The sequence below is a fragment of the Aristolochia californica genome, unplaced genomic scaffold, assembly GCF_029961685.1.
Source record: "Aristolochia californica isolate CCGP_79_NKW_82.1479 unplaced genomic scaffold, dmAriCali1.0.hap1 SCAF_10, whole genome shotgun sequence".
Taxonomy (NCBI): Eukaryota; Viridiplantae; Streptophyta; class Magnoliopsida; order Piperales; family Aristolochiaceae; genus Aristolochia; species Aristolochia californica.
The window spans coordinates 1,119,665-1,136,665 of record NW_027181771.1 but is presented as its reverse complement, the minus strand read 5'-3'; the positions used below and the strand labels follow the sequence as shown (position 1 = coordinate 1,136,665).

The following is a 17,001-nucleotide window of genomic DNA, read 5'->3' as shown; positions in this document are numbered from 1 at the left end:
TTGGTGCTGCTTTTCTCATTCCGTATGTTGAAGATATGCTGGGTTTTTGTTGTCCTGTTACATTCCATATGGGAGTTCTTATACCCACTGCTTGATTTTCTTAACTGGAACGGCTATCTGGTCTATTGATTTAGATTTTTACACACGAATGTGGTAAATTGAAGGCATTAGGGTTTAGGGTATTTTCTTGTTTTCAGTTTGTTGGTAGAAAATTGAAATTGGGTAATCAAGGAATTTTTACTTGTAAGGGCAGCCCCGTTTTTTTTTTTTTTTTTTGAGAGCGGTTGGTTTGGGGAGAGGTTGTTTTGCTTGTTGCTTTGAATCGGTTAATTGACGTTAATTTCTCTAATCTTTTTTTTTTTCAGAAGCTAATGAAATGTATTTGGCTTTTTTAGTTCTCATTGTGTCTGAAATTCTGAACGATGTTCTCCCTGTTGATTAAGTTTTCTTGCAGAGATTAAGTTTTCGATTACAATGTCATATATGGTTCTGCCAAAGAAATTCATTGGAATCTTTCTTTAGTTTGGAGAGCTGGCAGGATAAGAGATGATTTAGCACAGAAACCGAGTTCTCCTCTCTTAGTTTTCCTCTACTTCTCTGCTTGTATATCTGTGTTAATTTTGCATGTTTTTCTTCTTCTATTGCATCCATGATATGGCGTCTCAGATTAGGACAGACCAAATGGAGTCAGGAATACCCTGTTCTTCTCCAGAATCCTGTTGCTTGGAGGCAACCAAAATTGCACAAATTAAAGATGCCAATCATTGCAATGTGTTTGACTGTAACCATTTAGGACCCTCCATTCCTCTTCCAGATAGAAGAAATGAGATTGCAGTTGCTGGAAGTGAAACACCCCTTACTTCCATCTCACCCTCTTCAACATCGTTAAGATTGACTTCATCAAATAGTGATGGAACTGAGTTCACAGGTTCAAGTCCAGATGTTAGTACTCCAAAGAGCCATGTCTTCGATCCCTTTGCTCCTGGACGTGAAGAGCTGATCCTTGCTCCTCATAAGAAGCCTCTGGGAGAGTCATGTTCACGTGTAGCACGGAGATTAACATTTGATTCAGATTGCGATTCTAGGTGACTGAGATTTCTGAAGAGTCACTCTTGGAAGTCATTTATGAATTTATTTTGGATTTTTTTCTCTCAAAGCAGGTGACTGAGATTTCAGCAAAGAATTTGACATTGGAATGTAGTTTGTCAAATGGGTTCCAGACACCCAGACATTTGCGTCGGTCAACAGGTTTTGCTGATACTTGCCCTGGAGCAACAGTAAAGCCTCTTTCGAGATCAAGGGTTTTTACATATACCAGTTTATACCGAAAACTCGAGTTTTAAGTCTGGCTTCAGGTTATCCAAAAGCTTTCTGCCACTGGAAGTTCTTCAGGCTTGATCCATTATTCTGTTACATGTTCATCCTGCAATGTTTGAGCCTCAAATGGAGGAAAACACATGACATTTTAACGTTTCGTTTTTTCATGTTGGATGCGTTTGTGTGTCTCCTTCAGGAATCATGCAGGATTTCGGACAATTTACAGTGACTAGTGGGCAGTAATCAAGTCTTGGAAGATCCAGATGGAGGCTCTGAAGTTCCCTCACCATTAACACAAATCTCACACCATTTTTTTAGGTTTTAACTGTAGATTTCTTAGTGCTGATGATAATCAGGATGTAACAAGTTGGTAAGTTATTTATTTATTTATTGAAAAAGTGAAGAAAGTTTGTAACATCATTTGTCCTTTTTCAATGAGAAAGTTGTAATCTTATTAATGGAGTATTTGTATCAATCATAATGAGAAATAATCTTTGTTTTCTGGTAGTTCCAAATAGTGATTTCATTGCAAGTATATATGTTGTTATGAACACCGGAAAATAAACCCAAAATCCCACCGGAATAACAAAAATCCACACGGTGGAGAATTTTTTCTTCTTCGGTTTTTTACGATGATCGAACTGTTACACTCTGCATCATGTGCTTGAACTCGAGGAAATCTACCTGCCCATCTCGATTCTGATCTACAGAGCAGATCATCTGGTGCACCCGATCGATCTCTCCCCACTCTGCCAACCCCAGCTTGTTGAGCGCAGCCTGCAGTTCGCTAGCCGAGATGTACCCATCTCCGTCCTCGTCGAACACCTTGAACGCCTCGGACAAATCCGACTCGTCGCGATCGCTAACGCTCTCGTCGTCCTCCTCCCCGCAGGCGTCCCCCAGTGACTGGTACAGCGCCTCGAAGTCGTCGTACTGCAGGCCCTCGTTCCCGGGTTTCATATACGACTGCACCGTCACCTCCAGCTGAGACGCGTCCGGCTCCAGGCCCAGCCGCTCCAGCGCCTGGGAGAGCTCCGGGAAGGTGATGACCCCGTCATGGTTGTGGTCGAAGAGGTCGAAGATGCGGCGGAGGCAGAAGGAGGAGGAAGGGCTCGGGGGCTGTAACGGAATCGGTTGGGCACCCATCCGGCTCGATGACGGGATTCTGTTCTGAGCAGGGCAACTGATGAAGGCGGTGATTAGTTGTTAAGTAGCGTTTTTTTGAAGAAGATCGCCTTTGATTTTGTCGCGAAGAAGACGCGTGAGACGCGCATTATGACTCGAATACTTTTCCATTCGTAGTGTTTGGAACGTGGAATCTGGTCAGAGGTCAGCCTCCAGGAAAATCGGGTCAACTCAGAAAAATAAAATAATATATCTATATATTATATATATCCTTAAAATTTTATTTAAAAACTAATTAAATGAAACTAATTAGTATGGTTCAAGAAAACGTGCCCACTATACTAGACATTACATTATATTATGATGGGTTAGAAGAAAACCAACCCTATCTTGTAACCCCATGGTGCCCTGTCTTGGAGCGGTTGTTGGATGTGTATACTTTTTTTTGTTTTTATCGGAATCTCCTCACTAGGTGAGTCCATAAGTATTATTTTTTTTTGTATATATATGTATGTATAAACAAACCAAACTTCAATGAATTGTTTGTGCTTCGACAAGATTGAATGTCGATTTTTTTTTCTTTTGATTAATTTCCTGATTAGAATTTTTTTCCTTGAAATAATTCCCTTTGATAGAAATTTTTCTTGTATTTGTGCCGCCATAGTAAATAATAAGAAAATAATTATAATATTTGTGTTTACTATAGAAAGGAAATAAATAATTTTATAAATAATCAATATATAGTTAAAGGAAGAGGTGGATGATTGGAAATCACTTTAGTACTTTTTGGTTTATTTTAATTATAATTTTATATCGGAGAAATAGAAAACTCATTTTCTTAATTCTCTTTCACATTTTTAGACGAATGAATTGAATAATTTTTCCATCCAAAAAATTGGCACAAATATGAATTGTTTTTCTTAAATGAAAAATAATTTGCCAGTCATTTTTACCTAGAAGAAGAGTATTAGAGAATAATCCCACATGGACAAATGAATTGAACGATCTTAAGTTTATTAGTTGAATAATAGACTTTTTAATTAATTTAACTAGCCTTTTTGGTATCGACTTTGGACCTAAATTTCATAAAAAGTACGATTAGGCCCTTGTCATATTCCTCATTGAATTGTCACTCTAATAAAAGACTCACAACTAAAGCAAAATTGGACCCTTTTCCTTGAGTTTCTACAAAAGAAAACTACCATCTTCTCTATCCTCCATTTGACCTTCTACAGTATTTGCACTAAAAGAACCAATCTCGAATATGAATTGTTGCTTATTTATCATAACCAATAGGTGATTGATCAGAATATTTGATTCTGCTTAATTTTCACTTAAGTGACTAGGTTAGATGATCTGCAAATGCCCCATATGGAGCTGGTTTGATGCTTTCACAAGGATACACAATTAGGTATACCTCGTCATTTTTAAAATGAATGGTGGACTTTTGTTTGTCCTCACATACTTTGGAACACTTAAATATAACCATATCATACAAGATTTCCATTATAATAACAACAAGACTTATTATAATCTTCCATGATATGAATATGTATACATCTTTGATCAAGACCATTCACCAGAAACGAAAATAGAGATCGATCTAGTCTTCTTAAGGGTCTGTTTGAAACCCAATGGAAAAGAAAAGAAAAAAAATGAGAATTTGACCATTATTATTCCAAAAAATAGTTAGTAAAAACGAGAATTTGATCATTTATCTCATTTTCACTAGCTATTATTAGGAATAATAATGGTCAAATTCTTTTCTAGGGGTTCCAAACAGACCCTAAAAGCCATGAATAATTTCATTAGTGAGCTTGATAATCATAAGAGTTTGTACTCATATAGTTGTAAAAACATTTTGTATTCAGGTTCATAGTAAAATGATTAATCGACTGACATTTTTTCATGTAATAAACACATGATCTTTCGAATCTTGAATGGAAGAATTATCCATCACCAATCTCATCAATAATGATTATATGATCACAATAGAGTTTGTTGATGACTAGAGTTACTGTGATTAGTGCAGGATGATGATCAGTAATTTATTTAATGGAGATTAGATATTTGTTTAAGGAAGAAGCTGGTGGAAGGATACGAAATGGACGGATATGTGCAGACAAATTTGAAGCCCTAAAATCCAGTCAAATTTAAACTACAAAGCAACTGCCCTTCAAAATGGGTTCATTGTCACTTGTTCTTCAATCATCTTCCGCTTCTCCTCTTCCATGTTTTCAGTTGTTGAGGTTTCGGTTTCGGTTTCAGAGGAAGCTTGTTTTCTGGTAATGAATAAATTTGATCTGGTTGGGAGTCTCGTCTCTTAACATCGTTTCCTTTGCTTTTATTCAATGCTTCGACCTTCGTTTCACTATCAGCTTTTCTTGGCCGTTCTTTCTTGCTTCCTGGAAGCTATGTTCTTCTGGCCTTTGCTTATCGGTGCTTCTGTTCCATGATTTGGATTCAATGGTGGCCGCTGTTTGATCCGCTTCGTCTTGGTATTCCTTTCACATTGCAGTCAATTCAGCGGGTTGAATGTCATGTAAATCATCTTTGTCTTCCTTCCAATTTTAAATTGATTGAAAGAAACTGATTCTCTCGGTTTTTCTTTCTTTTCATCGTTTGAGTTTCTTCCTGCAACTGGGTGTTTTGTTTCGCGCGTTTATCTCTCTCTTTCTCTCTCGTTATGGATTTCGTCAAATCCATTAATCTCGGCGAAAGCTTTTCTTTCAGCTTCCGCAACGTTGACTCGTCCCTCCACTTCTTCTCAGATGAAGAAGAAGAAGAAACATTCTTCGAGATCGATCTCGACTCTACCCAGGGAACAGATGGGTTCGAGTTCAGGATCTCCTTCTCCTCCCTTCCCGGTTCTGAGTTCTCCGTTCTTGGAGAGGATCACCGGGCGGAAGATCAAAGCTTTGTCGTTCAGAGTTTCGAATTTCCGACGATGGGTAGCTCCTCTTCTGGCATACCCACAGTCTCTGCAACAGCTCTCGAGGCCTCCACGCTCGAGGAGTTGACGGAACGCTCAAAGCCCATCAATCCAACTGGCCTGAAAATTGTGAAGGGTAAGCTCTCGGCGCTCAAGGGCAAAGTCAAAATCTCTCCAGTGATGGAGTCACCCAATACCGGCGGCGACAGCGACAGTCCAGTCGAGAATCGGCAGCTCGTGGAAGAAGGAAACAGGCCACAACTGCTGGCAAGCAGGTAAAATCAAACAACCCACTGGCATTAGAGCTTGTCACTTCCAATTGCAGGGAGGAAGGTCAAGTAATGCTTGTTGCTCTTGGTTAAGAGAAAATCGTGAAACCAATTGTACTGTTTCTTCTATTACGATGTTTCAGGAGACCATTCAAGATTACAGCGACGTTCAACGATGGAATGATGAAATTTCTTATAAAATTCCGTTCAGGGAAGTTCATCTCTACTCTCATGTCAGTGCTAAAACCCGACAACATCCTCCCACGCCAATTCTTCAGAGGAAAAACACAGAAAAACCAGGAAACAATTTGGAAACACCCGCGATTATCAAACCCATTTCAGAAATGGTTTGCACTAATGAACTCAACTTATCTCGACGACATCGACGATCCAACGGGCAGGGAGAATGTGAAGGCGAAGGCGATTACAGACGATAGTAGTAAAGGAGGTTTAGGTGGTAGAAAATTACGCGGTAATCACAGGATTTTGGGTGCTAAGAGCAGCTCAACTGCATGTAAAGCATTGTCCATTAGAGGAAAAACGAGTGTTGATGAGAGAGATAGCTCTGTTAGTGCAGCCATTGCTCATTGTAAAAGGTCATTTGGAGGTTATGTACACAGGTGAACTAGGGTTGGTCTGAGTACTCATTTGTGTGTAATTTAGTTTCTTGTTCGCGTCTTTGCTTATTGTTAATATGGTATCAAAGCAACAATAAATCTTAGGGTTAAAATAGTTTTCTCCCTGAAGATGAAAGGTGGACAGTTTCGTGGATTTTTTAGAGAAAATTTTAAAACTCGAGTTATCCACACTTTCATGGATAATTGGTGACCTGATCATTGTAAAAATTTAATAAAAACGACAAACATTTTGATCATCAAAAGGCGTTATTGAATTTCCGTCTTAGGGTGTGTTTAGAACCTACGAGAAAATAAAAGGGGAGAGAAAGTTATTTTTTGTTGTTTGGTAGCAGAGGATCATTGAGAGAAAAGAAAACAAGAGAAAAAATCACTTTATCTCATAGTTAATAATTTCTCTCTCACAAAATGATGGAATTTGGGGAGAAAAGAAAAGAAATAGAAATTTGAGAGAAATTTTTAATCATAAAAAATTTAAAATATTACTAATTTTCTTTTATTTTTTATTTTCCAGATGTATCCAAACAAGAAAAACTACATTTTTCTCTCTCATTTTCCATAGACTTCAAAACAAGAGAAAAAAACAATTTTCTTTTCTTTTCTTTTCTCCTTTTTCTCCACTTTCTGTGTTCCAAACAGAGCCTCAATGTTCGTCACTAAAAGTCCCTCCCAAAGATCAAAGTTAGCTTACTCTTTAAAAATATATTTAACAATGAAAACTGGCTTTTGTCTTTAAAGATGACTTTTACAAAGAGCAATTTTGTTATTAAAAATGGACATTTAGCGATGAACCATTTTGTTGTTAAAAAATTTTCAATGATGGTTGAAATATTTAAGAACAATGTTTTCATGGTTAAAATTTGATTTAGAGAAAATAAATTCTTAATCATTTACTTCATAATTTTATATTTTAAATTTTAAATTATACTCACAAAAAATAAGAAGTCATAACTAAACACTTATAATTTTAGCAACATAAATTGCAAATTTGTAGTTAGAAACTCTTTAGGTGGAACATTTTAGCAACATAAAGCACATTATGTGACTAATGATATTTTTTAGCAACAATACATGGACTTTCATCTTTAATTCATTTAATGAGCCTTCGAGCCATAACACCTATATATATATATATATATATATATTTTAGCGGGAAGAGGAATATTTTAGTGACTATATATAAATTCACTTGCAAATTATCACTCTTTTTAGTGTCGAAGAATTTTGATATTTAATGATCGACTATTTGTTCCTCTTTATATGTACCATTTAGTGACATATGTTGTTTCCTCTCAAAAGAATACATCACCAAAGGTAGATTTTCTTGTAGTGTTTGCATATGTTCTCATCATGTACTAAATATGTGAAGAGTTACATATCATTGTTTCATTTACGGCCTAAAGAATTTCTTCTGAGATGCACATCTAAGAAGGTTAGAAGTAGTTTTGTCCAAATAATAACTATGTAAAAACCTTTATACTAGAGACTATGACTATCCCTTATACAAGTAAAATTTTCTTTCTACATCCACTTCTAAACGGATGCTACAATTAAATATCATAAAAAATTCTAGTAGCCTAAGGCATCACCTTTTGTTCATCAATTTTGCATCATCCAAGTGTGCCACATATTAGGTTTAAGATTTTAGATTACTTTCCCAAATACAAAGCTTGGATCATTGAATTTGACAAACAATAGAGCTAAAGTATCTTCAAAGCCACCATTTCCCCAAATTATCACTTACATAGAGAGATTTTTTGTGACAATGGCAAGATGTAAAACGGGTCCAGCCATAAGAACCATTCATTGGTGTAGGCCCTGCATGATTGAACATGGACCACACTCAAGTGATCTCATTTGAGACTAGGCCAAATACTTTTTTCCTCTCTCTTAGGTCTAAAAACAAGGAAGTGATCCATCATTAGTAGATTTGTTCCTAAAATAACTCTTCATTTTTTTCGATTTTTTTGTTCTTCATGTTGAAGATGAATATTCAATGTAGGGAGCTATGAACTGAGTGAATAATGAAAAAGGGGCAAAAATTCAATTGTTTATTTTCCATGCCATGACCAATGGCAGCTACAACAACATGAGTAAACTTGACAATAGGCCTAGATTAGACTAATATGAACTCGTTTTTGGTCATTTGAACATGTTCATCCTTTTTTCAAAGGGGTTCAAATTTGAATTTGAATTTGACCTATTCAAAGTTTATTTTGACAACAACACGACATAGGGGGTTCCGACCTGCATATAACTCAATTAGAAGCCAAACGTAAGAGTGTGAAGACACCAACTACTATACAGAAAGAGAAGACGACTTCTATGCAAAAGACCACTTCTATGAAGAAAAAGGTATCAAAATCTTGCAAAAAAAAAAAAAGAATGAGTTGAATACATAAGGGAATAGTCAACCCTATACTGAAGTTGCAATAGGAGTTGATCACATAAAGAAGTCGACGCCTATAGACAAGTAAAAAGAAAAAAAAAAGAGAGTTGAATCCTACTAATAATAAGTTGTAGATTAAAATAAGTAGTGAATCCCTATGGGGAAGAGTGCGTATTAAGTGTCGACTACAAAGGAAGAAGTTGACCCCATCTAAGAAGAAAGCAACACAATGAAGTCAAATCTAGCTAACAATAAGTTTTGGAATAAAATAAGGAGTTGACTTTTATAAGGAGTAGAAGCTAGTGGAGTCGAGTATAGACAAGAATTCGACCATAGAAAGAGCTGTTGGAAGCAAGAAATAGGACTTGAACCTAGATCAATATAAATTCAACTTTTCAGAGGCTATAAGTCTTCAAATATTATAAGTAACCTACCAACATGTTAAAAAACAAAAATAGGATTATTAACTATTTTCTCATAATTTTTGGAGCCTTTTTTCACCTTTTTTTTTACAAAATAACAAAAATAACCTTATCTAATGATCATAACAACTAATTTTAAGAATGCTGGGAAATATGTTATATATATCAAATTAGACCCAAACTGAAGTGCTAGCCATTAAGAGATTAAGAGAAGCACTTTTGGAAAAGTTTCCTATTCAAATTTGTATTTATGAGCATTGATATTATAATCAGTTTATGATACTTGGTTTCTAGATTACGGAAGTTTGGTCTTAAATTTTCACATATTTATAGGATTTTTTACATCAATTATCAAATTTGAAAAACTTCACATATAGCCAGCTTGAGCAAAGTTCTCTATGGCATTTTAAAATTTAAATTTGTGGAGCTATTGAATTGCTGGTAGATTCACTTTAGGATTTAGTATAATCATTTTCATAATCTTGATTGTCATATTTGCTTAACAAGAGGCTCATTTGTACTTCAATTAGAAAAGCAATCCCCCCTTGTATGTAAACCAATCAAGACTCGTATAAACTGGTTGGAGGTTGTGAAAAATTCCTTAATTAAGTCTAGGTGTATGTACGTAAGAGTTGTTGACCATAAGATTCAAAGTATTTGGGTAGGTGCTGTAATTGAGTCTCTTGAGGCTCCTCGATGTAGATGTTGTTTGGCTAATCATAGTGGAAACTTTAATTCCAGATCAAGGGGCCCAGGCTGAAAATTGATTGTGAACCACTTAAAAAAATTCTAAGTGCAATGGTTGATTACTTACTTTCTCTATTTTTGGATATGTTCTCTTCTAAAAGATTGAATTTCAATCAAAACACTCAAAGTGTGTCCACCACACCTCCATTTGGTCACAAGAGACAATAGTCAAGTTTAGTGTTGACACTGATTTAACCATAACTACTAGTAAAAAAATACTTCCACTTCTTTAGTTGTTCTCTCCATTTTTTGAATAGAAAAAAGATCTCCAATGGTTTCTACATATAGGCGCTACTGCTCACATGACCAGCGATCCAGGTATTGCAGCCAAAGGACATCTTAAGTTACCATCTTCTACATATTCTTTTTATCTTAACAAAGCTTTACTAGTTCCTCAAATCAAGGACCTTCTTTCAGTCTAAAGATTTTTAAAAGATAATAGCTGTTTTATGGAATTTCACCATAATGGCTTCTGTCTTGGACAATCAGAGTATAGTAACTCGAGCTAGCGGGATCATGTCTAATGGTTTATATGAAGCATTTAAAAAAGAAGTTTTCCACACTCTCTACTCTAGTTTATCATCGTTTGCTTCCACATTTTAGGATTTCATGTCTAGACACTCGTTTTAGTTTCTATGTTGCTAAACAATCTAAACTTCTTTTTGATTGAGTAGTTTATTAGGTATCTAGGCTACAAAAATATTTTACTCTGATTTATGGGGACCAACTCCTGTACTTTCTAAATTTGGTTTTTGTTATGATATAATTTTAGTGGATGATTACAACAGATCTGTTTGGCTCTATCCTTTATAATATAAAAAGAAGTCTTTTGGTTTTTTTTTTTTCTTAAATTTTGAAATATGGTAGAAACTCAATTTTCTTGTAAGAAAAAAATATTTCATTCTAATGGTGGAGAGGAGTATATGTCCTCTTTATTTCATGATTATTTAGCACAACATGGTATATTTAATTATATATCTTGCCTACATACATAAAATACAGTGGCATAGCTTGGCGAAAACATGTTATAGGATCATGCATATCCAAATCATGTATGGAAATGAAACCTATTTATATGATTTTCCATTTACTAATAATTAAATAAAATGAAAATAGGAAAACAATCTTTGTCAAAATAAGTATTCATGTAATTTTACCCAATTATCCATTCATCATTATTAAATAGAACAAGAATAGTTACCTTTTTTTTTTTTCTGTACTCAATTAACCCATTTTTCAAATATACTTAAGGTTAATTCTATAGTTATTTATTTGACAATATGCATGATTCTATTAATTTCATTTTTCTAGTCTAAGCTTACATAGTGATGTGGTTTCAATAAAAAATTCCTAATAACCAAGTAGACTTGCATCATTTGCATACTAACTTTAAGTTGGTCAGCTTAATTCTTTAGGCCTACATTGGGTTAAAGAATAGTCTCATATGGATTAAATAGTATATAAATCTTGAATTTGTAAGTTAAGAGATCTAATTTCATATAGTATCAGAATAGGTACTCATATGTGGGCCTCCACCAAAATTGTCCATGTGTACAAACCACAAAAGAGGGCGTACATGTGAGAGAGAGTGTTAAAGAATAGTCCTTACATGCATGAATAAGTACAAAGATGTTGGATTTCTTAGTTGGGAAATGAAATTCTTAACTTGGCTAATTATTTTTGGATGGGCCTTGGACCAAACTTCATACTTTGAATCAGGTACCTATTCAAGCATCCATTATAGAGAAGAAAATCTTTTCATATTTACATTGATGGAGACAAGCTCAATTTACAGATTACAGAGAGATTAAACCGAAGAGAAGATAAACATTAGAGTGAGGATAAGAGTTATCCTTGAGCATTGGTATTATAGTAGGATACATATGCTTTAAGGTTACATTCTATCTTTTATCTCTAGCATGCCCCCTCAAGATGGAGCTCCAAGAGGAGAGTCCAATCTTGGTCTTCAAGAAGAGGAAGCATGTTCGCGGAAGTGGTTTGGTGAGAGCATCAACAAACTGATCAACATAAGAGACATGAGTAACCCAAAGAACGCCACTTTGAACTTGTTCGTGAATGAAGTGGTAATCCAAAGCAATATGTTTTACGCAATAGTGCAATACTGGATTGGAACACAAATTTATAGCACCAACATTGTCATAATAAAACACCAATGGATCCCAACTGTAGTGGTTGTAACAGAGAGATATTTCACCTCAGTAGAGGAGCGAGCCATAGTTTTTTGCTTCTTAGAACTCCAAGAGATAGGATTGCGACCTAGGTAAACAAAACATGCACCTGTGGAGACAATAACTTGATCATTGTCTCCTATGATAGTGATGTCATCCACATAGACCAGAATATACAATAGAAAAGTAATTGTGTGAGAGATAAATAGAGAGGAGTTTGCATGAGAGTTGGTGAAGCTAGAGGTAATAAAAAACTAGCGTAACTCATACTACTAAGCATGCAGAGCTTGCTTGAGATCATAAATAGCCATGCGAAGTTTGCAGACATGGTGGGGATGATCATGATCAATGAAACTTGGTGGTTGTACCATAAAAACATCCTCAGACAGGGTACCTTAGAGAAACATATTATTTACATCAAGTTGCCAAAGTGAGCAACCATGACTTACAACAAGGTTAATAACAATGCGAATAATGGTAAGAATGATAACTAGACTAAATGTGTCATGATAATCAACCCCAGGGCGCTGATGAAACCCCTTGGCAACTAAGTGAGTCTTGTACTTATCAATAGATCGATCAAATAGATATTTAGTACAAAGAATCCATTTGCAACCAACCAGATTTTGAGAGGTATCTAAGGGAACAAGTTCCCATGTCCCGTTCCAAACAAGAGCCTCAAACTTATCAGACATAGCCTGACGCCACTTGGGATTGGTGAGAGCTTAAGTCACAATTATGGGTTCACGGTTGGCAAATGGAGAGAGCTGAGTTCTAAGGTTTAATTTGTTGAGGGGTTTGTAAATATTATTTTTGGATCTTGTAACAATAACACAAGGAGAGGAAGGAGAGGCGTTGGAAGTAGGTAGGGAAGGTAGGTGTGGGTCAGTCAATGAGGGAGGTGTTGGAGTGTGGTGGTCGTGAGGTAGTGGAGAGGGATTAGGTGGGATGTCTTGTACGCAACTTGTAGAGGTCGCATGGGTCGAAGTTGTGGTTGATGTGCCAAAAACTGAAAGGAATGACACAGAGGAGCACCAATTAGAGAGTGTGTCAGATGAAGAACAGACAAGAGGAGGTTGCGGCTCTTGGTCTTCATCGACGAGAAGAGGAATTGTCGGCAATTAGAGTATGGAGAAAGGATCGATCAGAGGGAGAAGATGAGGATGTCGCTGACGTCCCGTGCCTGCTCCAATACTATATAGAGAAGTTTTTTTTTTCATATTTACATTGATGGAAACAAGTTCAATTTATAGATTACAGAGAGATGAAACGGAAGAGAAGATAAACATTACAGTGAGGATAAGAGTTATCCTTGAGCATTGGTATTATAGTAGGATACGTGTTCTCTATCACCAATAGCCTTGCATAATCTTCCAGAGCTTGATGCACAACATTGGGCAAATTTCAAAACCTCCCTGTTCCTACCTACATCATTTGGAGATCAAACAGTCTTCATGTTGACTATGACTTCATTTTCAGGCTCTAGAATCATTCTGTAAGCCGCTGAATGGACATAGTTAGGAGGGAGAGACAGCTTAAATCTTGACAGGATAAGGGAGATGACTATCTTTAGTTCAGTTATAGCGAAGTTCTGTCCCAGGCACATCCGAGGCCCGAGCCCGAAGGGCATGAACAGTTCTGGAAACTTGCAAGCATCTCGGATGCCATTGGCAAACCTTTCTGGATTGAATTCAAGGGCATCTGGTCCCCAAAGTTCTACACTTCGATGAAGGCTATATACTGGAATTGAAATGATGATTCCCTTTGGAAGTGAAAAATCTCCAAATTTCATATCCTTGAAGGGCTCCCTTTCTATGAAAGAAGTAGTAGGATAGAGACGTAATGTCTCCAGAATCACCATTTTCACCTGCATGATAAGCATCAAATGTTTGTTTCATTACTCAGAGATCAACTTAGTCAAAATGTTCAACGTGATCAAACAAAACTTCGTCAACATGTACAGTATGATCAAGTAAGCATACCACTTTCATCTTCTCCAGCATTTCTGCTGTGGGTAACCGGGACTTGAAGATTTCTTCAACCTCGTTACGAACCCGTATCTGCCATTCTGGGTACAGAGCAAGAAGCAGCATTGCCCACGAAGCAGAAGTGGAGACAGTTTCATGTCCAGCGAAGTATATAGCTTTGCTGTTCTCGACCAGGATTTTGTGGGTCATGTCTGGCGAAATATCACCCCTTGTGACGCTATCAAGGAGAGCTTGTAGAAGGTCTATCTCATTCCCTGCCATCATTCCTTTGCGTTTTTCTACCACTTTCACAATCATTGTCTTTATTTCTTCGTCAAGTCTCCAGACCTCTCTGTTACTCCGTGTAGGAAGATGTCTACAAACCCAGATATACACCGGCCTATCAGCTCTTAATTGGCATGATTTTTTTTCTTTTTGTTAAGTTTCGATGCATACCTGACTCCAGGTATTCCAGATAGTATCATTTGCTGAGAAATGAACTTGTGAAGAAGTTTCAGTTTTGAGAAAATGTCTTTTCCTTCTGCAAAGCAGCTCCCAAAGGACACTCTGCTTATTATATCTGCAGACATGTCTTTGAACTCTTGATCAACTCTTATATTCGCACTGCCTCCACTTTCAACTCTGGATTCCCATGATTTCAATAATGGCAGAACAGACTCCTCCATCAGGTCAACCATGCTCTGTGGATGGGTGAACTCAACTATTGTGTCAGTGAGAACACTAAGATGAAAAACTGTTCAGAAGAGAAACGGGTGAAAATCTCTAAAATTTCTTTTCTGAAACCTTTGGGAGTTGAATTTACCTTAACTTTTTCAGCATAGAATTGTGGACCGATGATCTTTCTATGCTGCACCCACTCCTCACCATTGGCAGTAATGATACTTCTTCCTAGCAAAGCCCCTCTGTATGTTCTGATGTAATTAGGTCTTCCTATATCCAGTGATTGGTGAAGTAGTATATCCCTAGCCAGTTCAGGCTTAGCCACTTCCAGCACAGACATGTTACCTCTTGAGTACAAGAATACAGGACCTGTGGCCATCACAAGGTAACACAAGCAGTGAATTAGTCTGTTACCATATTTGGAAATAATTGTAGAAACTAATTTGTTTCTGCAAAAATTACCTTATTACAAAATTTTCCTGGTAAGAATTTTCAGATAAAAACTTGTTTCCAAGAAAGATGAGGCACTAATGGTCCCTCGAGACTTGTTTTTACCAGAAATATTTTTCCAACATTTCCTGAAAAAAGGTACTAACAAGGCCTTATAGTTTTAGAAAATAATTTGTTTTAACAAAAATATCTTTATCACCAAATTTTTCTGGTAATGAAAAATTTTCAACTAAAAAAGAGTTTCCAAGAAACATCAGACACTAATGGTCCTTAGAGATGTATTTTTACCAGATCCGATGCAGGGTGTATGAGAAATAAAAATCGTATGGGGCGATTACCATATTTGTCTGTCCAAGTATGCAGGTGAGGAAAGACGTAATATTCTATGTCATGCGGGCTGCATCCTTCGACTCTGTCTTGCTTGGCAGCCATTGCAAGGATTCTTTTCACGTCAAGAGCATTTCCGTAGAAGAAAGCAGGTTGGGGGCCCGTAATTCCTTGTCTTCTCAGTTTCTCTCTCATCCTCTCAGGCCTCAGCCATAGCAGAAAGTAAAAGTAGAAAACTGAACTTAGGAAGCTCACCAAAAACAAGGAAAACAGCATCTTGAAGAGAAGCTCCATTATCTTCTCCTGATGCCTCGCTGTTGAGAGTTGTTTGCTCATTTATAAGTTTTCTCTTGCTGCTAAAAATTGCAGTGGATTGTGACTTCCCTTCCAACAGTCTTTTGGTAACCCCCCCACCCCCACCATTTCTGTCTATAATTTTATGTGTTTTGTTTCTAGCTCAGAGATGTTTGCTCTCTTTTCCTGTCCAAACGATTCCCATTCGCTAGCCAACAACTATGTGACATTTAGAAAGTTTCCCTCTCAGATTACGTTCACATACTTCATGATGTAAATCCATACTTGGTCCTGTTACTTGATTCCAATTTGAGACCATGATAAGATTCTTTTATTAATTTTAGATTACATATCTTTCATGAAAGAGTTGTTATGTTAATCTATTCTCATTATTTATTAGTTTAATACCTCTCATTCATCATGCAAAGATGTCTTGTCATCCTCTTATAGGAAAGCCAGGCTTGTGTATAGGGTTGGCATCGAACCAAGCCAGTTCACGAGTGGCTCGGTTTATCTCGATCTCAATCATTTAAATTAACAAGATAAGCTCGAGCAAACCATGGTTCAGTTCAGAAGCTCGCGAGCTGGCTCGTTAACTTAATGAGGGCCCGAGCGACGAGTTATGCTTCTTCAACTCTTTGTGTTTCATTCTTTGGATTAGTCGGGATTTGACAGCGAGAGGAAATGAGGATTTGGGGTCCAAAAAGATCGGAAGAAATCAGAATGTAATATGCTCCTTGAGGTAAGTTTTGGTTTTTTATTCAATTTCGTCTTCTTATTCTTCGTTTTTCCTCTCCTATTTCTTCCTGGCCGACAGAAGTGACGGAACAGAGGTAATTTGAATTTAAATGGAATAAACTCCTTTATAAATATGTAAATCTGATTTGTATTTTATTATCAATACAGAAATTTTAATAGGATTGGCATCTACCATCTTCCAATGTCCCGCAGGTATCCGACTAGCCCGTCGTTACAGTCATGCGGTGCTCCACACATGGGCGGGGAGGGTGGAGGCTCCTCCTCCACTTCCGGGAAGAAAGGGGATGGGGTAAGCCTCTCCCCCTCTCCAAAATTAGAAAACTCGAAATTGAAGCATTATTGAGTGGGTCCAATCTTCCACTATTTCAGTGGATAGCTTCCGTCAACTTTCAGTACTGTTTATTATGGGTTTTTTGCTTGACCTCTTCTTCCCCCGAGAAGAACTAGATCAGCTTTACAATAAAGAAAATCAGAATTCGTTGTCATCGAAGAGATTGG

General features: G+C 36.8%; 2 protein-coding genes across 2 annotated transcripts; both read right to left on the bottom strand.

Annotated features, from left to right (window-relative positions):
* Nucleotides 1-1,944: 1,944 nt before the first annotated feature.
* Nucleotides 1,945-5,089, bottom strand: LOC137939160 (calcium-binding protein CML42-like; the record flags this gene model as incomplete). Its single annotated transcript, XM_068784372.1, has 2 exons — nt 1,945-2,438; nt 5,023-5,089. Coding segments are annotated over 2 exons (561 nt in total), but the record flags the coding sequence as incomplete, so codon positions are not given.
* An 8,377-nt stretch (nt 5,090-13,466) lies between these two features.
* Nucleotides 13,467-15,786, bottom strand: LOC137939149 (cytochrome P450 714C2-like). The gene is made up of 5 exons (XM_068784360.1): nt 15,462-15,786; nt 14,816-15,042; nt 14,449-14,693; nt 14,008-14,368; nt 13,467-13,892 (listed from the first exon to the last, which is right to left on the bottom strand). The coding sequence occupies exons 1-5, from the start codon at nt 15,784-15,786 to the stop codon at nt 13,467-13,469; spliced, it is 1,584 nt and encodes a 527-aa protein (XP_068640461.1).
* Nucleotides 15,787-17,001: the final 1,215 nt, after the last annotated feature.